The following is a 23,273-nucleotide window of genomic DNA, read 5'->3' as shown; positions in this document are numbered from 1 at the left end:
TACAAAATACAATTTCCAGTATATATACCATTGTTTGAAGGCACTATAACTTTCAGGCAAACCATTCAGTATACACATATTGTGATTTATTTTTGTATCTAAGACATGTACCAGAAAATATTTTGGCCAAAATTTATGAAGCAATTGGATTTTTTTGATTTTCTTTACAGTATAGTAGAAAAACTAATATTTATTTTTCAAAATTTTCGTGTTTTTTTCATTTATATTTATATAAAAAAAGAAAACCCCAGTGTTGATCAAATACTTCCAAAAGAAAGCAAATTATATTAATTGAATTTGAGTACAGCATTGCATGACTTATAAAAAAAAAAAAAAACAGGGATTTCATATTTATATTTATTTATTGAAAACAAGGAACAGCACAATGGAAATCGCATGAAAACATATTAGTCTTTAGATAAGTAACATGATGAATTTATTGCACGAATGCCGCGTACACACGATCGGACTATCCAGCGGACTTGGTCTGGCAGACCAGAGTCCGCCGGACAATCCGCCCATGTGTGGGCTCTGGCGGAACTTTTTTCCCAAAAGTCACCTTGTCCCCATGTTGATAAGGACAAGGGCCTCTTCCCGACAACCCTGGCCGTTGGTTGTCGGGGTCTGTGTGAAATGGTAACGGGGTACAAATTTACCCCTAGCATTAACCAAAAAAAGCATGAAAATGGTAAAAATGACATGACAGCTCTTGGGACAAGTCCTTTATTAAAAACAATAAAAAATAAATAAAAAAAAGTCCCACAAAGCCTTCTTCTTCTCTTGCTCTGCCGATGAACTGAAAAAGAAAAAATAATGTGACCCACCTGCCTCCATGGGAGGCATCCGCCGCATGACACGTCTTCGCTTTGACAGTTCTTTTATAACTGAGGGTGAGGCCCCAATGTGACGTTCCCGGGTGAGTCGGTAAGCGGCAGTGTGTGCAGAGGTGGAGGTCTTTATCTCTTTTAACCGCGACTCTTGGGTGTATCGTGTGGTAATTTCATGTTTGAAAATCACCTTAAAACATGATCTAATCAATCAATTTTTATTTATGTATGGAGTCACTTAATATATATATATATATATATATATATATATATATATATATATATATATATATAAATATATATGATTTAGCATTATTAAAGTTTATTGCTAGTATTCACTCACATGAGAGCATAGCGCAACTTACTATAGAAAGTTGTTTATTTTGTGCGTCTCTCACAGGAAGTTGCAGCTTTGTTTTCTAAAAAACATATTTATGTTTCATCCGTTCACTTATCCACTTGCTCTTTTTGTCTTATAAGCGCAGTCATTTTAATTGTATTCTATGAAACATGTGTAGCGCAATGTTTTTGCATGCCAGCATTTATGTTCATGCATGTGAGAGAGTGTGTGTGTGTGTGGGGGGGGGCTTAAACAAAATTTGGGGAGTAACTTTTTCCATTTTTTTTTAGTTAACCTTTTATTTCATCACATAGACTCTATGTGATGACATAAAAAGTTAACTAAAAATAAATAAATAAATAAATAAATAAATATATATATATATATATATATATTAAAAAATTAATTATATATATATAATTATATATATATATATATATATATATATATATATATATATATATATATATAATTTTTTTATAAAGCGTAAAAAAAAACGTTCCTCCCCAAATTTTATATTATTATTATATATATATATATATTTTTTAGTGCACAAAAAAAACGTTCCTCCCCAAATGTTAATTATTATTATTTATTTTTTGGTGTAAAAAAAAAAAGTTCCTCCCCAAATTTTAAGTCTCGTTTGTGCATTTTTGGTGACAGGTTCTCTTTGGTGTAAAAGACCCCTGTTATGTCACCTGTCCTGCAATGGATTTCTGCAGCTTGATTATGACAGGTTCTCTTTAAAATGTGTCCAGCTGCCAACAGGAATAGTTGTAGTACACAGAAGCTATGGGCTTGCCTGTTGTGATGTTGTACAGAGCTGTGGCAGGTGACAGGTGATGAGAGAGGGGAAGTGTTGTGTAGTGATAGAAGGATAAAGGTTTGGGTGTCCCCTGTGTACAGAGGTGTAGTAGGGAGGAGAGCACACACCACACACTCACACACACACAGCACCCAGATGTGCTCTAACACTATGCATTGCGCTGGCTGTACGCTATGCAGGTTGGTCAGAGCGGAGAGCCGTGATTGGCTGCCTGCTGGCTGGGCTCAGCCCCGAGCTGACACAAAACCACGGCCAAGCAGCGCCTCTCACTGCACTCCAAAGTCCTGGCAAGGAAAGCGGAGAGAAGATTTCCACAGAGGAGACAGGAGACTGCACACTGCATACTACACACTGCACACTGCTCATCCCCTGCCCTCACACAGGACCACTATGTTCACATAACGACTGCCCACCTGTGAGCACCCTCATTACACCTGACTCCCGGACATGTGTGGATGCTGAATGAATAAAGTGCTCCATTGTCACTGTAGTGGGTGATACTGACTACCTGGACATGGCTACACGGGGCTCGGCTTGGCTCGTACTGTGCTGGGCATGCAGCAGCTGCTTGTGTCTTGGAGAAGTGTGGAAGGAAGGAGTGCTGGCCGTCAGGAGCCAGGCGGGGGGAGCTGAGGCTGTGCTACCTGTGGGGGACACCGTGTCCGAACATATGCTTAGACTCTATGATAAGTACCGAGGAGGAGGGAGAAGGGGCAGAGACAGCTCCCGCCATCAACTCACCCTCAAGGACGGCAACACCGTGCGGAGCTTCAAACCCCTCACTGGTAAGTCTGCATTATATACGGGACACTCAGCTCACACTCTCCTATATACACTTATATCTATTCATATATACGTCCATTTCTCTCTATATGTGTCTTTCTTCCCATATGTATATGTCTATCTTCCCATTTATATGTCCTTTTTCCCATATATATGTCTTTCTTCCCATATGTATATGTCTATCTTCCCATATATATGTCCATCTTCCCATATTTTTGTCCATCTTCCCATTTATATGTCTTTCTTCCCATATATATGTCCATCTTCTCATACATAGGTCTCTTTCTCTCACCCATATATATGTCCATCTTCCCACATATAGGTCTCTATATTCCCATATATATGTCTATCTTCCCATATATAGGTCTCTATCGTCCCATATATAGGTCTCTATCGTCCCATATATATGTCTCTATCTTCCCATATATAGGTCTATATCTTCCCATATATGTGTCCATCTTCCCACATATAGGTCTCTATATTCCCATATATATGTCTATCTTCCCATATATAGGTCTCTATCGTCCCATACATATGTCTCTATCTTCCCATATATAGGTCTCTGCCTCTCCATGTATATGGCTTTATTCCTATATATAAGTCTCTATTTATCTCTATATACGGCTCTCTTCTCATATACTCATATATAGGTCTCCCTCTCCCATATATATATATATATATATATATATATATATATATATATATATATATATATATATATATATATACACACACATATATATGTCTTTTTCTTCATATTCCCATATATAGGTCCCTCTTCCCATAATTGGGCCTCTTCCTATGTATAGGTCTCTCCCCTCCCCATATATAAGTCTCTCTTCCCATATATAGATCTATTTCTTCCCTGGTATAGGTCTCTCTCTCCACATATATATCTTTCTCTTACCTTTTATAGCACCCTCTCTCTCTCTCTCTCTATAGGTTTTTCTTCCCCCATATATATGTTTTTTTTTTTTCATTTTTAGATCTCTCTGACCCTCCTCATATATGTGTCTCTCTCTTTCTCTATATAGGTCTCTCTATTTCCATATGTTGGTCTATCTCCTCCATATATTGGTCTCTCTCCTCCCTTATATAGGTCTCTCTCTTTCCATGTATAAGTCAATCTCTCTCTCTCTCTCTCTCTCTCTCTCTCTCTCTCTCTCTCTATATATATATATATATCTCTTTGCAGCATTCAATATATCGCTCTCTCTTTCTCTCTCTGCTTTCTCTCGTTCTCCCTTTCTGTCTTATGTTGCATATTTTTCTGAAAGAATAGTTGACATAGAGTTGCGCTATAATAAGAATTTTTCCCAATGGCTCATAGTTACTTATTATTATAAGATGAGAATAAGTTAAGTGACATATAAAGCATCCTTCCAGGTGTAAGCTTACATCTGTGTTCTGGTATATGACCCCTTCTAGTGCCCATAGCCGGCTGGAGCTGACCTTGTACTTAAGTGAACTGCACTGAACTTTGTCTGGTGCTGTTTAGTGTAACACCCCTTTGCTATTTCATTACGGATCCTTGTGTGTGTCTGTAACTAATTTATTGCGTGGCATGACATTATTACAACTGTCAGAATTCCTAAAATGATACTGAGCCAATTGTGGAGGCTCTCAAACATGAGCTGCGTTCTGTTTTCTTGTTGAGTTCTGATGAATAGGCTGCGTAACGGTAAACCTTGTTTAAAGTATGTCCCTGCTGATAGCCAGACAAACCGCTTTCCTCCTGAAGCCTGGACTGTAATGAATTTCATATTTCATATATTTCTTATTAGAAATGAAAATGATCATTACGTATATATAATAAATGGTAGCTTGTAGTGAACTATCAGCTGCAGTGGATGTGCAGGCAAGATACTCAAATAAAAAAAAAGTATCACTGGCAGTACAGTGTTGTTTGTTTACAGGTAACTGTTTTCTGATTGGCTGCTATGAGTTACTGCACACTGCTCTCATTTGCGCTTAGTGATATATACAAAAGGAAAATAGCCCTAAATCCATAGCAAAGGCAGTTTATGTAGCAGTGGTGGGCACCTGTAACTACTCAAAACGGCTCCATTATACTGGGCACAGGTGCCAATAGGGCAGTCATAATAAAACTCTTTGGGAGAGATTTACAAAAACTGTAGCACTCATAATCTGGTGCAGCAGTGCATGGTAGCCAATCCGTTTTTAACTCAAGCTTGTTCCATTACACTTTTGACAATGACACCTCATTCACACTTGTGTGACTTGTCATATGACTTTTGAAATCAAAGTCGCATGGCAAATCATACTCCATGTTTTCCAATGATAGCCATTAATATATGTGTGACTTAAAGTTATAGCGACTTCAAAGTAGTTCATGCACTACTTTGGTCCGACTTTCATGCAACTTGAGGGCCATAGACTTCAACGTTAACCGCCAAAAGTTGCATGAAAGTCGTATCCAAATGTTTTACATGCAACAGTGGGTCAGTCTTTTCAGAGGGACAACAAGTCGCATCCAAGTCGCACCCATGCAAAGTTGCATCAAAAATGGACTTTGCTTTGGAGTCGTGCAAGTGTGAATAGAGCCTTACATTGAAGTCTATGGCCCTCAAGTTGCATGAAAGTCGGACCAAAGTAGTGCATACCACTTTAAAGTCACACATATATGAATGCTTGTCATTGAAAAACATGGAGTACGATTTGTCATGCAACTTTAATGTCCAGAGTTGTATGACAGGTCGCTCAAGTGTGAATGGGGTGTAAATCTCCCCCTTTTATGGTCATAGCATGGTGAGGCAAAATAAATGTATAAATGCCAATCCCTAAGATAGTGTAAAAGTATCTCCGGTGGAGTGATAAGGACTAAAGCGTTAAATATTAGGGATGTAATTGCTGTGCAGATCAGTGTGGGTACCTGTCAGGGTATTGCATTTTGTTGGGGTATCACAGTCCAGATGATTTGCCTTTCAATACTCACATTCACAAAATAGCTGGAATACTTGCCAGCATGTGTTCCTTATGATAACGTTTTAGCGGAGACATCTTGACAGTCTGTTTGGGAAAATGTCAGTTCCTTTGCATTCGTAGGGTTTATTTGTTGTTTGATCTCAAAGTCCGTTTCTAATATGAAATCTTTCAAGGAGATCACACTAATACGTCCTTGAGGGGTTAACTTGCGTGACACCCCTGTTGGGGTAGTCTCTTATGGTCTCTTGTTTATTCAGAAGGGAACACTTACAGGGAACAAGACTAGAAGGCATGTTGAAGAAATCCTGCACCACTAAAGAAGCCAGCGGTGCTTGTAAAGTGCTTGCAAGGGTCGAGCAAGCAGGTGCATACCCAGAGGCCATCCAAGTACCCTCTTTAGATACAAGAGCTGAACTGATATTAAACTCGCACTCACATTTCAGCCATCCATTTATCTTTTCACAGTGGAAAAATCTGCAGAGTACGTGTAAAAAGACTGCGATGAAGCAATGCTGTGCTGTGTTTTGATCACACCTTTGGCAGCGGAGAGAGTGCGGAGTTAATTACATGAATCCATTCTCTGCCAGAGTAAACAGAAGAGAGCTGGAAAGGGCAGCACATGGGTAGAAAAACACTTTCATTGGCCTCCCACCGTCTTATTGTAATGATACAATGCAGAACATTGATACCTGTATCTGATTTGTGCTTTATCACTGGATTATCTCCATGCTGGGAAGACAGACTTCAGGTTTTAAAGACTTTATAAAGATTCCCTGGTTAATGAGAAGGTTAGACATCTGGGATGCTTACAATGGCTGTCAGATGTTTTGGCAGTCAGAAAAGTGTTAGGGCAGATGAAATCACCAATCTATGTCATGCGAATTAATTTTATCACATACACCTCAGTCTGTGCAATGATTAACTTGGGTTTTGGCTTGCCGGGCTGCGTTTAATCAGTACTTGCAAATTAAATAGTAGCTCTTGCAATTCTCTTCTACAAGGGAGGAGTTTTTGTGGACTATATCTGGGAAATCATTGAATAAATATTATGACCTAAGACTGATGTCTTCTGTATTTTTGAACAATTTTATCAGATTGCTTAGTAGTTGACTTTAGTGTAGTTCATGGGAAAAGAATGCAATAGCCTTACATGGCTAATATCAGTTTGCGTTAAGCAATAATATGCCGAGTTTGAAAAGTAATTGGTGGGAAGTGAAGATCTGTATATTTATACACCCTGGTTCTTCTCATTTGATGTGCATCATATAACATAATGACTCTTATCAACTGTAAAACCGGACATAGACGGTTCAAATCTGCTGACCTGCTGAAACGGCCGAGATTCAAACCATGTATGGGCAGGCTGAATGTACCCAAGTTGATCAAATGATCAACCTGGGCACAACCAACATGTCAGACTTTACATGAGATTATTGCTAGTGACTGTCATAGCTGCTAGCAATAATCATATTCTCCTGACAGGGATGGCTTCCCCTGAACCCCCCCCCCCCCCCACCAAGAGAACACAATGGCTCCGTGGGAGGCATTCCCCCTTCAACACTGACTGGGGGGATCTAGCGATTTTTTTTCCAGGAAGACAATTGCTCCAATTATGGCTGGCTAAAGCTTAGGCGTTTTTAAACACATGAAAGCAGTATTAAACCTTAAAGCAAACATTTTAGACTACTTTCACACTGAGGCACTTTACAGGTGTTTTAGCACTAAAAATAGTGCCTGTAAAGCACCTCTCCTGTCTGAGTGCTTTCACACTGGAGCGGTGCACTTGCGGGATGTTAAAAAAAGTCCTGCAAGCCCTGGGGGCCACAAAAGATATATATATATCCAAATCACCAGGGGGGCCGTATTAAACTGGAATGCGGGCCGCACTTTGGACATGCCTGCCTTAGATGAAGTAGCTGTCATGAATACCAAGCCATTGACACTGATTTACAGCACGTGTGGAAGGTGAAGAGAATCCTAAAAACATGTCTTGTTGGCGTTACTTGAGGACTGAGGTGGGAAACCACTGAAGTAGGTAATAGTTAAAATCCCTGCATTAAAGAGGAGAGAGGAACCAAGGGGCCCAATATAGTTTAGTAAGTCAGTTTATTGAAAAATAGTTTAGAAAGTATAATTATGCACTCACATGGGTGAAGCAACAGAAGGCATGTCACAATGGTTTTAGCCCATAGTGGATGGATGACCCGGACTGCTGGAGTCATAGGGGGAAGAGCCACTAGAAGTGTGGAGGGTGAAGCCACTGGAGAGACTGGAGAAGGCAGAGCTGCAGCCGCTGGTCACAGTCAGACTGAGAGAGCCAGATCCTCGCTAATGGAATCGGCCATGTAGGGAGGGATGACACCAGCCTGGAAGCACCATCGTGACAGTGTGTATGTGCTCTGGAACGTATTTCAGACGAATTACAAACTTCCTTCATCAGCCTCAATGAAGTTAAAATCTGGTCAAATGTTGTTTATTTATTTTTTCGCCATCTGTGAGGAGATTTCTATTCTCTTCCTGTCCAGTACACACATAAAAATGTGAGTTCATTTCTCCAAAGGGAGGGTAGTTTATTCCTGGAGAGTTGTCACTGGAACAAGTATCTCCATTGTAAGATTTCCCCTCTAAGGCACACGTTATGAAAATCAGAAGGGAAAATTCGTAAGACGAGCTGTCTGCGGATTTTCGAATCGTTAGCATGGTGCTTTCGACAGCCAATTTAACTTTTTCCTCAGACAAAAGCTGGATGTGCAGGCTATAAAATGTTTGTCGGATGTGAACTCAACGTCTGATTTTTGGATGGTCAGTACAGAAATCGTCACACAAAAGTCGAAAGTACAAACATCAAGGAATGAGCCGGAAGAGTTTGGTCTTGTAAACTACCATTGTCATCTATAATTAACATTTGTGAGCAATGTGGAATTGTAGCGCACATTCTGGTCTTCTTTATTGGGATAATAATGTTGCTTTGCATGTAGTTATGCCAAATGTATTTTAAAAGGCATTTGTTTTGTACAATCTGAAAATCGCAAATCGAATCTCACCAAAATTCTACTAACACGACATTAGCAGAAGGGGCCCAAAGGATGGTGCTTGAGAAATGAACTTCCTCTTTATACTCTCATAGTAGGTGACTAGGTTTTGGTTTGTCAAACTAGTTAGTATGCTAGACAAAATCCTGCACACACCCTTTTGACAAAAATCAGTAATCCAACAAACAGATCATGTGTACAAGGCCATAGCCTATTCCAGGTATCACAGATAATTTTGAATTTTCCATCACTTTTACTATTGTTTTTATTCAAAAATGTTATTCAAAAATAAAAACATATATATTTTGGCTTTAGATATTTGTTAACATTTTATGTTTTCCTTTGAAAGTGAATGAAAACTGTTAGAACTCTACTGATAGATGAACTTGCACTGTCCTCATTTTTAGTCATTAGATGACAGCTGTGATCAGTTGCGTGGGTGAGTAATTACTCTTTCCCTATTGGGCAAGTGTGAGTTAACAATTAAGCAACAGTATTGCAGGTGAAGTTTATCACTTAAAACACATATTTGTAAGACAAACAAGGTTGTGTCATCCTGATGGAATTCCCACTCCATTGGACGATCACTATTTCTCAAACATAAAAACTTTTTTTTTTTCTTCTTACTCACAGTTGTATATTCAACATGCTAACTTACAGATAACCTAATAGATATAAATTGTACATCCATCTTCCAAAGATCATATGATTTAGCCCGCATTTAACATATACCCTTTTAACCTTCTTCTGGGTGTCTAATTATTAAAAGCATATGTTAGTTATTTTTTTCATCCTCTTAAATTGGACTGAATGTCTTTACTGAGACACATACAAAATCAGGCGTTGTAACTGCAACACCTGCTTTGAATCGTAACTCCCTTATCTACTTGATACTGAATACATTTTCCAGATCTGGGGCTTTCAAACCGAGGTCATGTGATTCCTGGGAGGAACTGAATTCTCTAGCCACACTGGCCTGGGAGATAACCTCGATTTTTTCCTAGAGCCTGATGTCGGATGTTTCTGTTCAATTCTTTGCAAAGCCAATACCTGTATTAAACCTTTTACCTAATTTCCCAGTGATGGTTTCTGTGATGTGCTTTTGATAACTGAGGCATGCAAAATATGCTACAAATACATGGAAAATTTTACAAATCAAGGTGTCCAAAGATGGATCGGAATGTGGATGGTTCAGCAGTGACCAGCTGGATGTCGACCCATGTGTGGCTACGGCTGCTCAACAGAAGTTATTACATTGATTGACTTCTGTTGAAAATACCTGTTGAAGAAAAGACGTTCGGTCAGCGGCTGCAGCCAATGACTGCAGCGCTGAACTGTGCATTCTGACAGTTGAGGAGTCCCCCCTGTCAGAATAAACAGAATTGTACAGAGGTTTCCCACATCCACCTTAAATGTGTGGATGGGGAATCGGTTCCGTTCATCCGCCAAACAAAAAAAATGGCAATGTATGGCCAGCTTTAGACTTTAACTTCATTTTACAATGCTAACAGACCAAGATAAAGATCCTTATTTTCATGAACGTAACAGTCATTTTTAGCTACCAGAGTTGAAAACTTTGTGATAAAGCGCAAATAAACCTATCTGCCGGGTATGATGCCATATTAGTCTCTCTTTAGATCTTCAGTTATCATAGTGCTGCACATGTAACCAGCTATGACACCAGTCATTGGCTTGAAAGACAGGTTGACAGCTGACGTAAGTACACTGGAAGCTGTGACAATTATCACCAGAAGCATGTTTTAAATGTATGGTACATTTGATTAAGTGTTTATTAACAAGGTTTGACAAATCCCAGGTGCCAGGTCGCCATGTTGACTAGAAATTGTGTCCTAGCACTTTTTGTCAGTCAATTCACTGTTAGCACCAGGCGTGGGGATGCACGATTCCTATCGCCCAATGTCCCGGGGCATGTAGTTTCCGGGCGCCAGACAGGTAGTATTTTTTAACATTTACCTCTGCTGTGTGCAAGCAGCAGGGTTTATTTGTTGGATGGAAGCATTCAGGTGGCTGCGCTGCTGCACACCTAACGCGCCCCCTCCCAGGCTCCGCTTGCTCATCTGCAGACCCAGGACTGGCATAGCAGGTAGAGGCGGAGGAAGGAGAGTGAACACACATCCGCTCTTCTCCCCTTCTTGTTGCTGACCCGGATGTGGCATATATGAAGTCACTTCCATGTCCCCATTGACAGTTTCCCCGGCCATCAATGCAGGGAATTATGGTACAAGATTTCCCCTGGGTGGGAAGAATGTAGTGCAGTATTATGTGCATTGCATTACATTCAGTGGATCACAATTAGAAAATATTTAAAGCATGAACTTAGAAAAGAGAGTTTTATTATGGCTTCCAGTGTTTTTCTGGAGAGTGGCATTTATCATATGATTTGAAAATCAGTAATTCAAAGGCCACCATTAAATTTAGATACAGTTTAAATTGATATATCAGTAGTTACCAGGGTTTCCCTTAAAAAAAAAACTCTTACTCCCTTCTAAGTAGTAGACCTTCATTTTTCACACCCATTTCCATTATTTCACTCTTACCTCAGGCATCTCAGGAGGTTTCAGAGTACTCAGCTCACGTACTGCAGTGTGTCATCAAGACGCTGGCTGTCTCTTGGTTCTTTCAGCCAGCTCCTTGATAATGCGTTGGGGCACAGGTGCTTCATAAGGGAACAATCTACAAAACCCAAAAGAAACATCCGACTGCCAATGATGTCAGAGGAGAAGGTGGCAGCGCAGTGTAAGGAATATATCAGAATAAGGAAAGGGATAGTGGGCACACCAAAAATAGAATTCTTTTATTGAAAAGACATATACAATGCTGTAAAGACAGCCTACGCATTTCGGATGGTAATCCTTAGTCATGGTTGATATATTTTTTTTATCTCCTGCTTGTGTAAGCAACAATTGTAGTGCCCAGGTCTCTCTTATAGGCATCAGAGGCAGGAGAACTCACATAGGCAGGGAGGGACCAGTGCCTAAGAAGATAACAAACAGGGAAAAATGCCTGGTCCTCATGACAGCATATTATCTTTGCTCATAGAGAAAACTGTAACATTTATCCATTATGCTACAGGAAGAGGTATTTGCAATTATGACTGAGGAGTAAGGTAATTGATGCACAATGTGTATAAACGTATTTTTTTACACTACGCTTTAAGAAAAGCAATAAAGTGGCCAGAGTCCATATTATGGTGTCTAGGTGGTTTAATGTATAGCTCCAGGCTAAGGCAATAATGTATCCAAGCCAGTTATATGATATATCAAAATCTAACTCTTCCATTTGCAGAGAATGGAGACTTCCTCCCATTGCCAGAGGGCAAGCACTTTGTAGGTTGTGCTGGTACTGTGGCAAAAAATTGCGTTCAGTGTCCTAAATTATGGAATGCATTGCATCCATGATGTCACATTTTGCTGTGGTTTCTGTTTGCCAAAGTTTGTATAGGCATTGTAGTCGTGTCTTATATGCACATTGAAACCTTTCCAATTTCAGCTTAGAGGAGTAATTCCCCACATACCAGTGGATTCAAGTGAATGATGCTTCAGAATTAAAGCCCATCTGAAGTAACAGATATTCAGCCAGACAGGCAATGTGCTGACACCCTCCCTTTTCTTAGTCTTACCTCTTATTTCCTGATACAGTTGTTACGCAGTCCCTCAAACTCACAACTTTACTAAAGGCAAATAGACTGTATACTTTGTAAGTGCAGTTGCACTCTGCAAGGGCATTTCCTCCAGAGCTTAGTAAATGTGGTGAATCTTTGCTGACTTTCATCGTCCAATACATTTTTTTTTCCTTGCATGTGATTGGGTATTCTTTGCAAAGTGAACTTCACCTAATTTGCAAAGCCCTGGAGCAAATTCCCTTGCAGAGTCCTATTGCACTTGCAAAGTGAAATCTATTTGCCTTTAGTAAACCAATCCCATAGTGTCGGAGATGCTGTTTTCAAATATAAGTTTCAGAGAGGCTTAACCCCTTCAGATCCACGCTATAGCCGAATGACGGCTACAGCGCGGACCTACTTGGCTGGGAGGGTGTCAATATACGTCCTTTCCTGTTCAAGTGTCCTGTGCAACCTCTGCAGGGCGCGTGCGGCATGCTCTGTGATCAGTGAGTCTATGAGACTCGGTCCTTACCACGTGATCAGCCTTCAACCAATCACAGCTGATCATGTGATGTAAACAGAGCTGGTAATCCGCAATTTTTTCTCCTCACGCTAACAGCAGATCACTGGCGCCTGTCAGAGGGACATCGGTCCTGGTCAAGGAGAGCAGCCAATGCCTCATCTGTGCCCACCTGTGCCACCTACCAGTGCACAACAGTGCTGCCTACCAGTGCCCACCAGCACCACATACCACTGCCCACAGTGCCACCTATCAGTGCCCACAGTGCCACCTATCAATGTCACCAATCAGGGCCTCATCAACAGTGCTGCCCATCAGTGTCACCTATCAGTGCCACCTGCCAGTGCCCATAAGTGTCATCTATCAGTGCCACCTATTAGTGCCCATCAGTGCCACCCATCAGTGCCACCTCATCAGTGCCATCTTATCAGTGGCCATCAGTGTCACCTTAACTGTGCCTATCAGCGCCCATCAGTGCAGCCTATCAATGCCCATCAGTGCAGCCTATCAGTCCCCATCAATGCAGCCTCATCAGCGAATATCAATTAAGTATAAAAACTACCTGTTTCCAAAATTTTATAGCAAACTATGAAACATTAGTAGTAGTGATTAAATACCACCGAAAGAAAGGTCTATTTGTATGAAAAAAATCATTTGGGTACAGTATAGCATGACCACGCAATTGTCATTCAAAGTGTGACAGCACTGAAAGCTGAAAATTGGCCTGGGCAGGAGGGGGATTTAAGTGCACAGTAAGCAAGTGGTTAATGACAAATTATGTTGCAGAATATTATAAAAGGTGTGACGTAATCAACTGTTTACTCCAACTTGGAAGAGGTCTTATTTAGCTCCTTTTTCTTTATGACCCATAAGGTGGTATCTTTTATGAATCGATTGTAACAATATTGCCATACAATATGTGCAAATAAGAACTAGTTGAATTTGTTAGATATGTCGGTACTAAAGCAGGCCAGGCCATAGATGGTGTCATAAGAAAATTGCTTGATTCCCCCTCCTGTGTTCTCCCCGTGGGGAGCCATCCCTGCTGGGAGAGCACAATAATTACTGTTAGTGGCTATAGCCGAAGGCATGCTAAACTGTGGCAGCCAATCACAGTGATCACATGAACAGGGAGCTTTTGAAGAGCAGGCTCCAGCTGGCTGTAATGGGTTAAGACATTTCTAGGTCAACATTAGTTAAAAATGATAAAATTCGGAATGGTTCACAGTAATATAACTTTGTTTATGCTTCTCAGTTTCCACTCACTGTCAATCTGATCCAGTAGTGTTAATGCATTCTGAGTCACTTACCTGAAATAAATATGCAGAGTTGACATTTTGCTGCTTCATGCATTTGTGGAACCAACTTCAAAATGTTCTCTCCCTGTTTGATATTATCATAACTATCTGTAGTAGCAGGTATCATATTTTCAGCGTTCTTCATTTTTCTAACACTGCTTTACTGGAAGCAAAAGTGCAACCAGTGGAAATACCAGGGGCCCTCATAAACCTTTACTACATTACTGAACTCAAATGGAAATGAGGTGAAGTTAATATTCCTCTTCCCTCTGCAAATTAACCTGAAACCTTTGCAAAACAGTTATATTTCTCTGGTTCATCTGTTTTGTTTTAACTAATCTGATTGATGGCTTTATGGATGAAGTTTCCAAAGAACTGCTGAAATTATTCCACCTGTGCTATGGAAACATGAAGCTCATATTAGTATTTGCAGAGCACGGCAGCATTATAAGTATATTTAATGTTAACTGAACTAGACACTGCTATGGGTCATGCTTGCCTTTTTAAATCTACCAAGTTATTTTATATTTCAATATTATATGAAGATAAGATAAATACATATTTGCTAACGTTTGAACCAATAACTAAAAGCAAGAAGAGGCCCAACAGAAATTCTGAATATTTATTTGATGTGGCTAATTGTATATCTAAACCCAAAACGTGTTTTGTTTTCATTTTGGAAAGTGTAAAGAATAGTTAGAATCATCCTATTGGAGAGATTTCCCTTACTTCCTGTACTGTACACACATCAGGAAGTGAGGAAATCTTTCCCAAGCGAGGGGGGCCTCCTCTTACACCTGCCAAGCCCAAGTACCCCAATTTTGCTGGCTGCGAAAAGGCCACATTCAGTTAAACAGCTTGGTAAACGCCTTCATCATGTGCAGGACTTTCATCATCACTAACCTAGTTTCAAAATACCAACCAAGCCGCTCTCTTTGGTCCTCCTAAGACCTCCTGCTCTCTAGCTCCCTTGTCACCTCCTCCCATGTTCGCCTACAGGATTTCTCCAGAGCTTCTCCCATACTTTGGAACTCCCTAGCCCAATCTGTTCTGTATACATGCTTTTCACTGTTTTTGAATTTCGATTAGCCACATAGTTATTCATTTAAGGTAGTAAATGGATGACGTTTTGAGGTCACAGGAATCGGTTACAACAGTTTTTTGAACTGTCAGCACTGAAGAAGGGCAAACAGGAAGGTGAGTCTGAATTAAACCTACAGGTCCACTTTAAGAAACTTCTGTCAATTAAAATAAAAAATAGATACTTGTTGGCAGCTCATGAGTGCCTTGGCTAATTGCAATGTATTAAAAGTTATTTACATTTCATTAAGCACTGAGCAGAAACACCTGCTGGAATGATGGCAGACAGCAGATCTACTACACATATTGGGACTTCAATTGACAAACTGGTAGCAAGATACTGCAGGCTAATGTCCTCCTCTCTTAATAAAAACTCACCAGTAACATAGACCAAAAGAAAAGCTTCATTGTGCAATGTTTATTGAGAATAAAAGCCACACATAAATAATAAAAGTATGTACTTTACTGACACCAAACATGACCAACCTCTTTGTATTCAAGAATGCCACTGCTCTACTCTATCCTAGAGCCAGCGTGTGTTCCAATAGCAGTATATGACGTCACCAGAAGTGGTCAAATGGCAGTGGAGATCCTTTGTTTGGTATAAGCGCACATTGACCTGCTTATTTTGCATAGGAGGTCATAGATACCTGGTAAGTGAGCACTTCTGCACTGAGATAATTGGGGTGTTGAGAGAAGAATTTTGGTGTGCCGCATCAGTGGTGTAAAGGCTGTAGAAGGATTGCAGGAATGTTAAAAAATAAGGACACTTGATCACGGGTTGCATATTTGTTGTAGTGGCAACTAGGAGATTATTTACTAAAACTGGAGAATGAAAATCTGGTACAACGCTGCATAGAAACCAGTTGGCTTCCAGGTTTTATTGCCACAGCCTAACTGAACAAGCTGAAGTTAGAAGCTGAGTGGCTACAATGCACAGCTGTACCGGATTCTGAGTGCACCAGCTTTAGTAAATCTGCCTCCGTGTTTCTTTGTGGGCACAAATAATAGTGTCAATTTAGCACTGACCACATTATTTCGGAATAGCGTTCAAATATTTATTTAGCATCGTTTCTTTTATATGTTTGGTAATATCGCAAGTGTAAGGCCCCTTTCATACATGCGGACCATTCAGGTCCACCTGTCAGTTTTCCAGTCAGACCTGAACGTATGCTCCATGCACCTCTATGGAGTGACGGATGTCAGCAGTGACATGTCTACTGACAACTGATCTGCTCCAATCCGCTAAATGCATACGGATGGAAACCATATTTTCCATCTGTCTGGTGGATCGGATAAAAACGGACAGGTGGTCTGTTTTCTTCCGATCCCCCATAGAGTCTCCGCACAGTGAGCAGAAACAGACCTGTCATCCACTTACTCAGCGGGGATCAACGGATCGATCCCTACTGGTAAAGCGGAGTCCGTCAAAAAAACGGACAGCCCCCGTGTGAAAGGGACCTAAAAGGGAGCACTGTAAAGTGGCAACTGGGATATGTGAAGATTATTATTGGGAATAATCCAGTGGCTTTCGAACAAGTAAAATACTGACAGAATGGAAATCAAAATGTTTAATTTCTGCTGACTCCATAGCCACCACTGTTACAAGCTGATGGGAGGGTTACATGGTAGGGTCCTCCGTTATACTGATAAAAAAAACAAAAAACAAGAAATTTTATTTAAACATGACTTTAGAACTTTAGAAGGCTTTTTATTCTGTAAACCCTTTCAAAAAATTCCAAACCTTTCTGTGAATGGGCAGGGGAGAGGAGAGGGAAGTTTTTCTCTACTGTATTCTGGCAGTGGACAGTGTTGTTAGCAAAATTTCAAGTATGTAATGCATCCTTTTTACACAATATTTTGTAACACTTGCACTTTTTAATTTTAGGTTAGCAGTCCTTTAACCCTTTCGCTGCCAGGCACCAAACATCATGGTGCTGAAAAGCTAAAAACAAGCAGCCGTCAGATTGCTTTAAATCTCATCAGCCACCTACTGGGTACAATGTAGAAGTGATCAGGACAGCTGATCCTCCATTTTAAAGAACCCCCACCTCTCTGTATGTGCACAGATGTAACTAGGACAACTATAAGTACATAAATGCAGAATGTGTAACACATATTAGGTATTCAAGCACTGATTGGGTATTTTGACAGCTGTATGCGCTGACATGGAAGTTTTTTTTGGTGTTTGTATGCACTTGAATTCATTTTAACCACTTCAGCCCCGGAAGATTTGGCTTCTCAATGACCAGAGCACTTTTTACAATTTGGCACTGAGCTGCTTTCATTGGTAATTGCGTGGTCACGCAATGCTGTACCCAAACAAAATTTGTGTCCTTTATTTCCCACAAATAAAGCTTTCTTTGGATGGTATTTGATTGCCTCTGCGATTTTATTTTTTAAGATATAAATGGAAAAAGGGCGAATAAAAAAAAAAAGATATTTTCTACTTTTTGCTATAAAAAAAAATCCATTCAACTCAATTTTAGTCATACATTTAGGCCAAAATGTATTCAGCCACATGTCTTTGGCAAAAAAAAAAAAAATGTCAATAAGCGCATATTTATTGGTTTGTGCAAAAGTTATAGTGTCTACAAACTAGGGTACATTTTCTGGAATTCACGCAGCTTTTAGTTTGTGACTGCCTATCTCATTTCTTGAGGTGATAAAATGGCAGGGCAGTACAAACTCTCCCCAAATGACCCCATTTTTGAAAGTAGACACCTCAAGGAAATTGCTGAGTGGCATGTTGATCAGTGATTTTCGGGGTCCTGTACATGGTTACACTGCCAAAAAGTCCCACACATGGTATCCTCATACTCAGGAGAAGCAGCAGAATGTAATTTGGGGTGTAATTCTACATATAACCATGCCATGTTTGAACAATATATCATTTAGTGACAACTTTGTGTAAAAAAAAATATATATATATATTTTCCCGAAACGTGTGGAAAAATATAAAATATTCCATGGACTCAACATGCCTCTCAGAAAATAGCTTAGGGTATCTACTTTCCAAAAAGGGGTCATTTGGGGTTAGGAGGGTTGAAGTGTCCTGGCATTTTATGCAACATTAGAAGCTTATGTCACAAATCATCCACTCTTCTAACCACTTGAAGACAAAGCCCTTTCTGACACTTTTTGTTTTATTTATTTTTTTTGCTAGAAAATTACTTTGAACCCCTGAACATTATGTATATTTTTTAAAGCAAAGGCCCTACAGATTAAAATGGTTGGTGTTTCATTTTTTTTTTCACACAGTATTTGCGCAGCAATTTTTCAAACGCAGTTTTTTTTTTCATTTTTAATTTTAATGCACTAAAACACACTATATTGCCCAAATGTTTCATGAAGTAAAAAGGACGATCTTCTGCCAAGTACATGGATACCAAACACGACATGCTTTAAAATTGCGCACAAGCGTGCAGCAGCGACCAACTACATACATAATTTTTAAAAGCCTTTAAAATTCTTTACAGGTTTCCACTTTAAATTTACAGAGGACGTCTACTGCTATCTCAGGAAATGTAAATATCCCCTATGATAGCAATAGGTAGTGACAGGTACTCTTTTTTGAAAAAAAAATTGGGGTCTATTATACCCTAGATCTCTCCTCTGCCCTTAAAGCATCTGACCACACCAAGATCGGTTTGATAAAATGTTTTCCCAATTTCCCAATGGCGCTGTTTATATCAGGCGAAACCTAAGTCATTAAATGCTTGTAGCGTCTGGTTTCTTAGGACATAGAGATGATTGGAGCCATTTTGGTCTCTGATGAGCTCTATGGGCATCTGGCAGAACCACCAGCTGCATTCTTGGGTTCCCTGTTGGGACAGAAGAGCCAGAGTAAACCATGGAAGACGGTGGGAGGAGGGGGGAATGTTCCCTCCCACTGCTTGTAAAAGCAGTCTAGCGGCTAATTAGCAGCTAGCATGGCTTTTACATGAAAGCCGACCAGTGACTGAAAAGAATGATACCAAGATAATACCTAAATCTGCAGACATCATTCTGGTATAATCACTCAAAGTCCAGCAACATAGCGGTACGTTGCTGGTCCTTGTTGGGCATATATTGTAATGTTCTTTTTTTCATGCAGCCTGTGGGCTGAACGAAAAAAAAAGAGATTGATTGGTGGGTATGCCCACCATTAGAATACCGCCCTTCATCCACCCACTTCTAATGATGGGCATACATGCACCATTTTTGTTTTAACTGTGGTGGTGTAATCACCTCCTACAGCTCTGGAGTCGCTGATTTACTCATCGTGAGAGCAAGCGCTGTTGCTGGCAAGATAAATAAAACAGTGCTGCAACTGTATGGCGTACCTGCTAAGCAAATGATTGTTAACAATAAAACAAAGTAACATTGCAGTATAACAGTAAGACATATCATACTTGCAAAGCAAATACAATAAAATATAGTAACAGATGGAGAGAGAACAATAGCTATAGAACAATAGAGAGAAGAAAAATAAAACCATGATTATTTATTTTTGGCTTTTTTATTTTTTCTTGTTTTTTGTGTTTTTGTGTGTTTTTTTTTTGCACTTTTATATAAACTGTAAACGTTCCAGATTAGGGTCTCTCAAAATGTGATGGCCATGTCATCTTTCCAGACCCTGTGTAAGTGTACACTAGGACTGTGCAATGCTGTACCCTATGCTAACACTCCACTAGTGTGTGGTAGCGTTCAAAACATTTACAAATGCAATTGGAATAAATATACAGACACTTTATTATACAGACACTTTATTATACCAGCGTCTGGCCTTATGGGCAATTGGGTACGGTGCCAACAACTGGTCATTCAGGTCCACCCCTCCCGTATTAAGGTTATATTTGTGGACACAGAGGGGTTTCTCCACAACACCAGTCGTCGTTTGAATTTGGACTGTTGTGTCTGTGTGAAGGGAGGACAGAATGAAAACATTCTTATTATCCCTCCACTTCACAGCACGTAAATTATTACACTTCAAGCAGGTTCTCTCCTCCAGCCTAAGACAGGAATCTACAAGCTGCTGGAGTAAGCCCCGGCAATTAGATCGCACGGAGCTACATGCGCCAATTCCGTGACTAAAAAGCGGAGATGACATCACTTCCCCTGCCTGTGTTTACACTTACACAGTCAGGGGAGGATTTCATTTATCAGGATCGATCAACAGGTCCAGGCCAGAAATCATTGACCTGAGCCTGGAGACTGATCGGTTCTAAAACAAATCCAATCGTGGCGGCCGCCTAGGGGGTGCGCGTGTGCACCCCACAGAAGGTAACGTCAGTTCTCCCACCCATGCTCTTCTGCCGCAGTAAAACTGCGGCGGCTGGTCGAGAACTGGTTAAGTATGTTTTACTGAAAACATACGTTTAGTAAACAGTTTTACAAATATTGTGCAACATAAAAATTTGCAAATACCATATTTAATTCTACAAGTTCTCTGCTATAATGATTTGGGGTTTGTGAGTAAATTTGAAGCCAAAAATGCACTCTTTAAAATGCATGTAAACATTTTTTTTAAATATGTTTGGCAGTGAAAGGGGTAAAGGAAATGTATACTAGCTGTCTACATATTTATTTATTATTGCCAGGACTAAAAATGTAAATATAGAATATTCAATATTATAGGGTTGTAAAGGTTCAGGGTTTTAAAAAAAACAAAAACAAACGTCATACTTACCTCCGCTGTGCAGTTGGTTTTGGACAGAGTGGCCCCGATTCTCTTCTTCTGGGGTCCCTCAGTGGCACTCCTGGCTCTTCCTCTTCTCGAATGCCCTGTAGGAGAAGTGCTCTCCTTCGTGGACACCCATGCTCCAATGTCCTGTTTCTGCATCTATTCACAGAAAGCAGGACTCGGCCCGGCTCCTGTGCCATTGGATTTGATTGACAGCAGCGGGAGCCTATAGCTGCGCTGCTATCAATCTATCCAATCAGGACACGAGACACCGGCCAGAACTGGTGTGCTCTTTCCCGTTGTGGGAAACACGGGGGTCAGGTAAGTATAATGGTAAGTATGTTATATTTACTGGCTCCTTACTTTTGCGAAATGAACACAATGGGGTTGATTTACTAAAACTGGAGAGTGCAAAATCTTGTGCAGCTGTGCATGGTAGTCAATCAGCTTCTAACTTCAGCTTGTTCAATTCAGTTTTGACAAAAAAAAACTGGACGCTGATTGGATTCTATGCAGAGCTGTACTAGATTTTGCTCTCTCCAGTTTTAGTAAATCAACATCACTAAATGATTGGTACGGATCACTCACAGTGTTCATTTATAACTGAAGGAAAGTAAGTTGTGTTTGCTACTGCTGTTTTTAAATGAACAGGAGCTTGTGTACATACTGCTCTCTGTTCTTTCACTGGCCAGTGCAGCTGAGGCTGCAGAGAAAGGGATGGAAGAATCTATGTCCTCAGTTCCCTTTTCTGTCTAAATAGTGAGATCTCAGGGCAGTGGTGTAAGTAGAACCTTCAGGGCCCCAGTGCAATAAACCATGACGGGCCCCCCTGACTGGTGGCATAACACCAAGGCCCAGTCACAAGTGTGACTTTTGTGACCCTGGTAGTTTTTGTTTTTTTTCCTACCATGTATTTTTTTTTTTTTTACAATATTATTTAAAAAAATATGTTTTACATTTGTTTAAGAGCCCGGTTGGGGGGCTTTGGTGAGATATCAGGGGTCTAAACAGACCTCTGATGTTTCACCTTTGAGACAGAGAAATGAGATTGAGAACACAGCCTCAGCTGCAAAGAATGAATGCACAGGAATAGCTCTGTACAGAGCTGCCCCTTCATTCACAAACTGAAGCAGAGTAAATACAGTTTACTACGTTTCAGTTATGAATGGACTGAGTCTGTGATCAGTATGGATCACTGACCCTCCATTCAGAAGAGGCTTCATGCTGACAGATATCCTGCAGCAGCTGACAGGAGAAGGGAGGGGGGAACCCTGCAGAGCTGTGGGGACAAGGGGAGGGGCCAGGAGAGCGCACAGGGGGCCGGTAAAAACTACAAGGGGGCTGGAGAGCACACAGGGGGGCAGCATAAAGAAGCTGCATAGGAGGCGCGGCAGGGCAGCTGCATATAGAGGAAATTATCTTTCCATTTCCCCTCACTTCTCTCCCTTCTGCAGGCTTTCAGAAGCTGCAGGAGGAAAATGGAGAGATCAGTTTCTCTGTATCTGTGTTTCTCAACATTTTACCACTCACAGCTCAACATATTGCCTCTTCACTGCCTCTGCCACTGTCAAATGCCTGGTATTTTCTTGTTGGTATTATGAACCCACCCTAAAAAATCAGTTCTGATCATAAAGAAAAAGGGAGTCAGGATTAAAAATGTGTATACATACACACACATGCACACATATAAACATGCACACACACAAATATGAAGACACACGCATGCACACACACACACACACAAACATGCACACACACACACATATAAACACACACAGACACACACATGCATACAAACATATATATATAGATAGTCTTTTTAAAAATCAGCAGCAGTAGCACTGTACCTTCAGTTCACTCTCCATGCGCTGCAGGGGGAAGCAGAGATCACAGCACACACTGTGCAGGACACCTTTCCCTTGCTTTTATTTTCAGTGATCAGTGGGATCGATTTTCTGCACTGCTGATTTATCCATTGGCTGAGGATTGGGGAGATTGGTCCCATATGCAGCCACCACTCTAACAATTCAGGCATGGGGGGGTGCTGCAGGCCTCCTGCAGCATGAGGCCCAGTTGCAATGGCGACTTCTGCGACCCCTGTATGTCCGCCCCTGCCTCAGGGGTCTGTTTAGAGCCCTCATATATCAAGCCCCCCCCCCCCAACAGCGTTCTGAAAAATAACAAAATAAAAAATTATAAAAATATTTGTAAGACAATATAAAAATGTAATTAATTTAATAAAAATGTAGGGCTTATTCACATGGAATCTCTGGCCCAGACAATGTGAATAAGTGTTTTTTTGTGGTTTTATTTATTAACGTAATACAGTTTTAT

At 40.5% G+C, this 23,273-nt stretch overlaps 1 protein-coding gene across 1 annotated transcript in view; it reads left to right on the top strand.

Moving 5' to 3' along the window:
* The first annotated feature begins 2,250 nt into the window (after positions 1-2,250).
* BMP3 (bone morphogenetic protein 3) overlaps positions 2,251-23,273 on the top strand; it is a 64,652-nt gene continuing 43,629 nt past the window's right edge. Inside the window, exon 1 of the mRNA XM_077476171.1 lies at positions 2,251-2,778. Within this exon, the coding sequence (XP_077332297.1) occupies positions 2,508-2,778 (271 nt within the window). The 5' untranslated portion in view covers positions 2,251-2,507. The remainder of the gene's footprint in view (positions 2,779-23,273) is intronic.

This window comes from Lithobates pipiens, unplaced genomic scaffold, assembly GCF_037356315.1.
Source record: "Lithobates pipiens isolate NorthernLeopardFrog02 unplaced genomic scaffold, aLitPip1_a1.2 Scaffold_13, whole genome shotgun sequence".
NCBI lineage: Eukaryota > Metazoa > Chordata > Amphibia > Anura > Ranidae > Lithobates > Lithobates pipiens.
The sequence above is the reverse complement of the archived record's forward strand: the minus strand, read 5'-3'. Positions and strand labels throughout refer to the sequence as shown.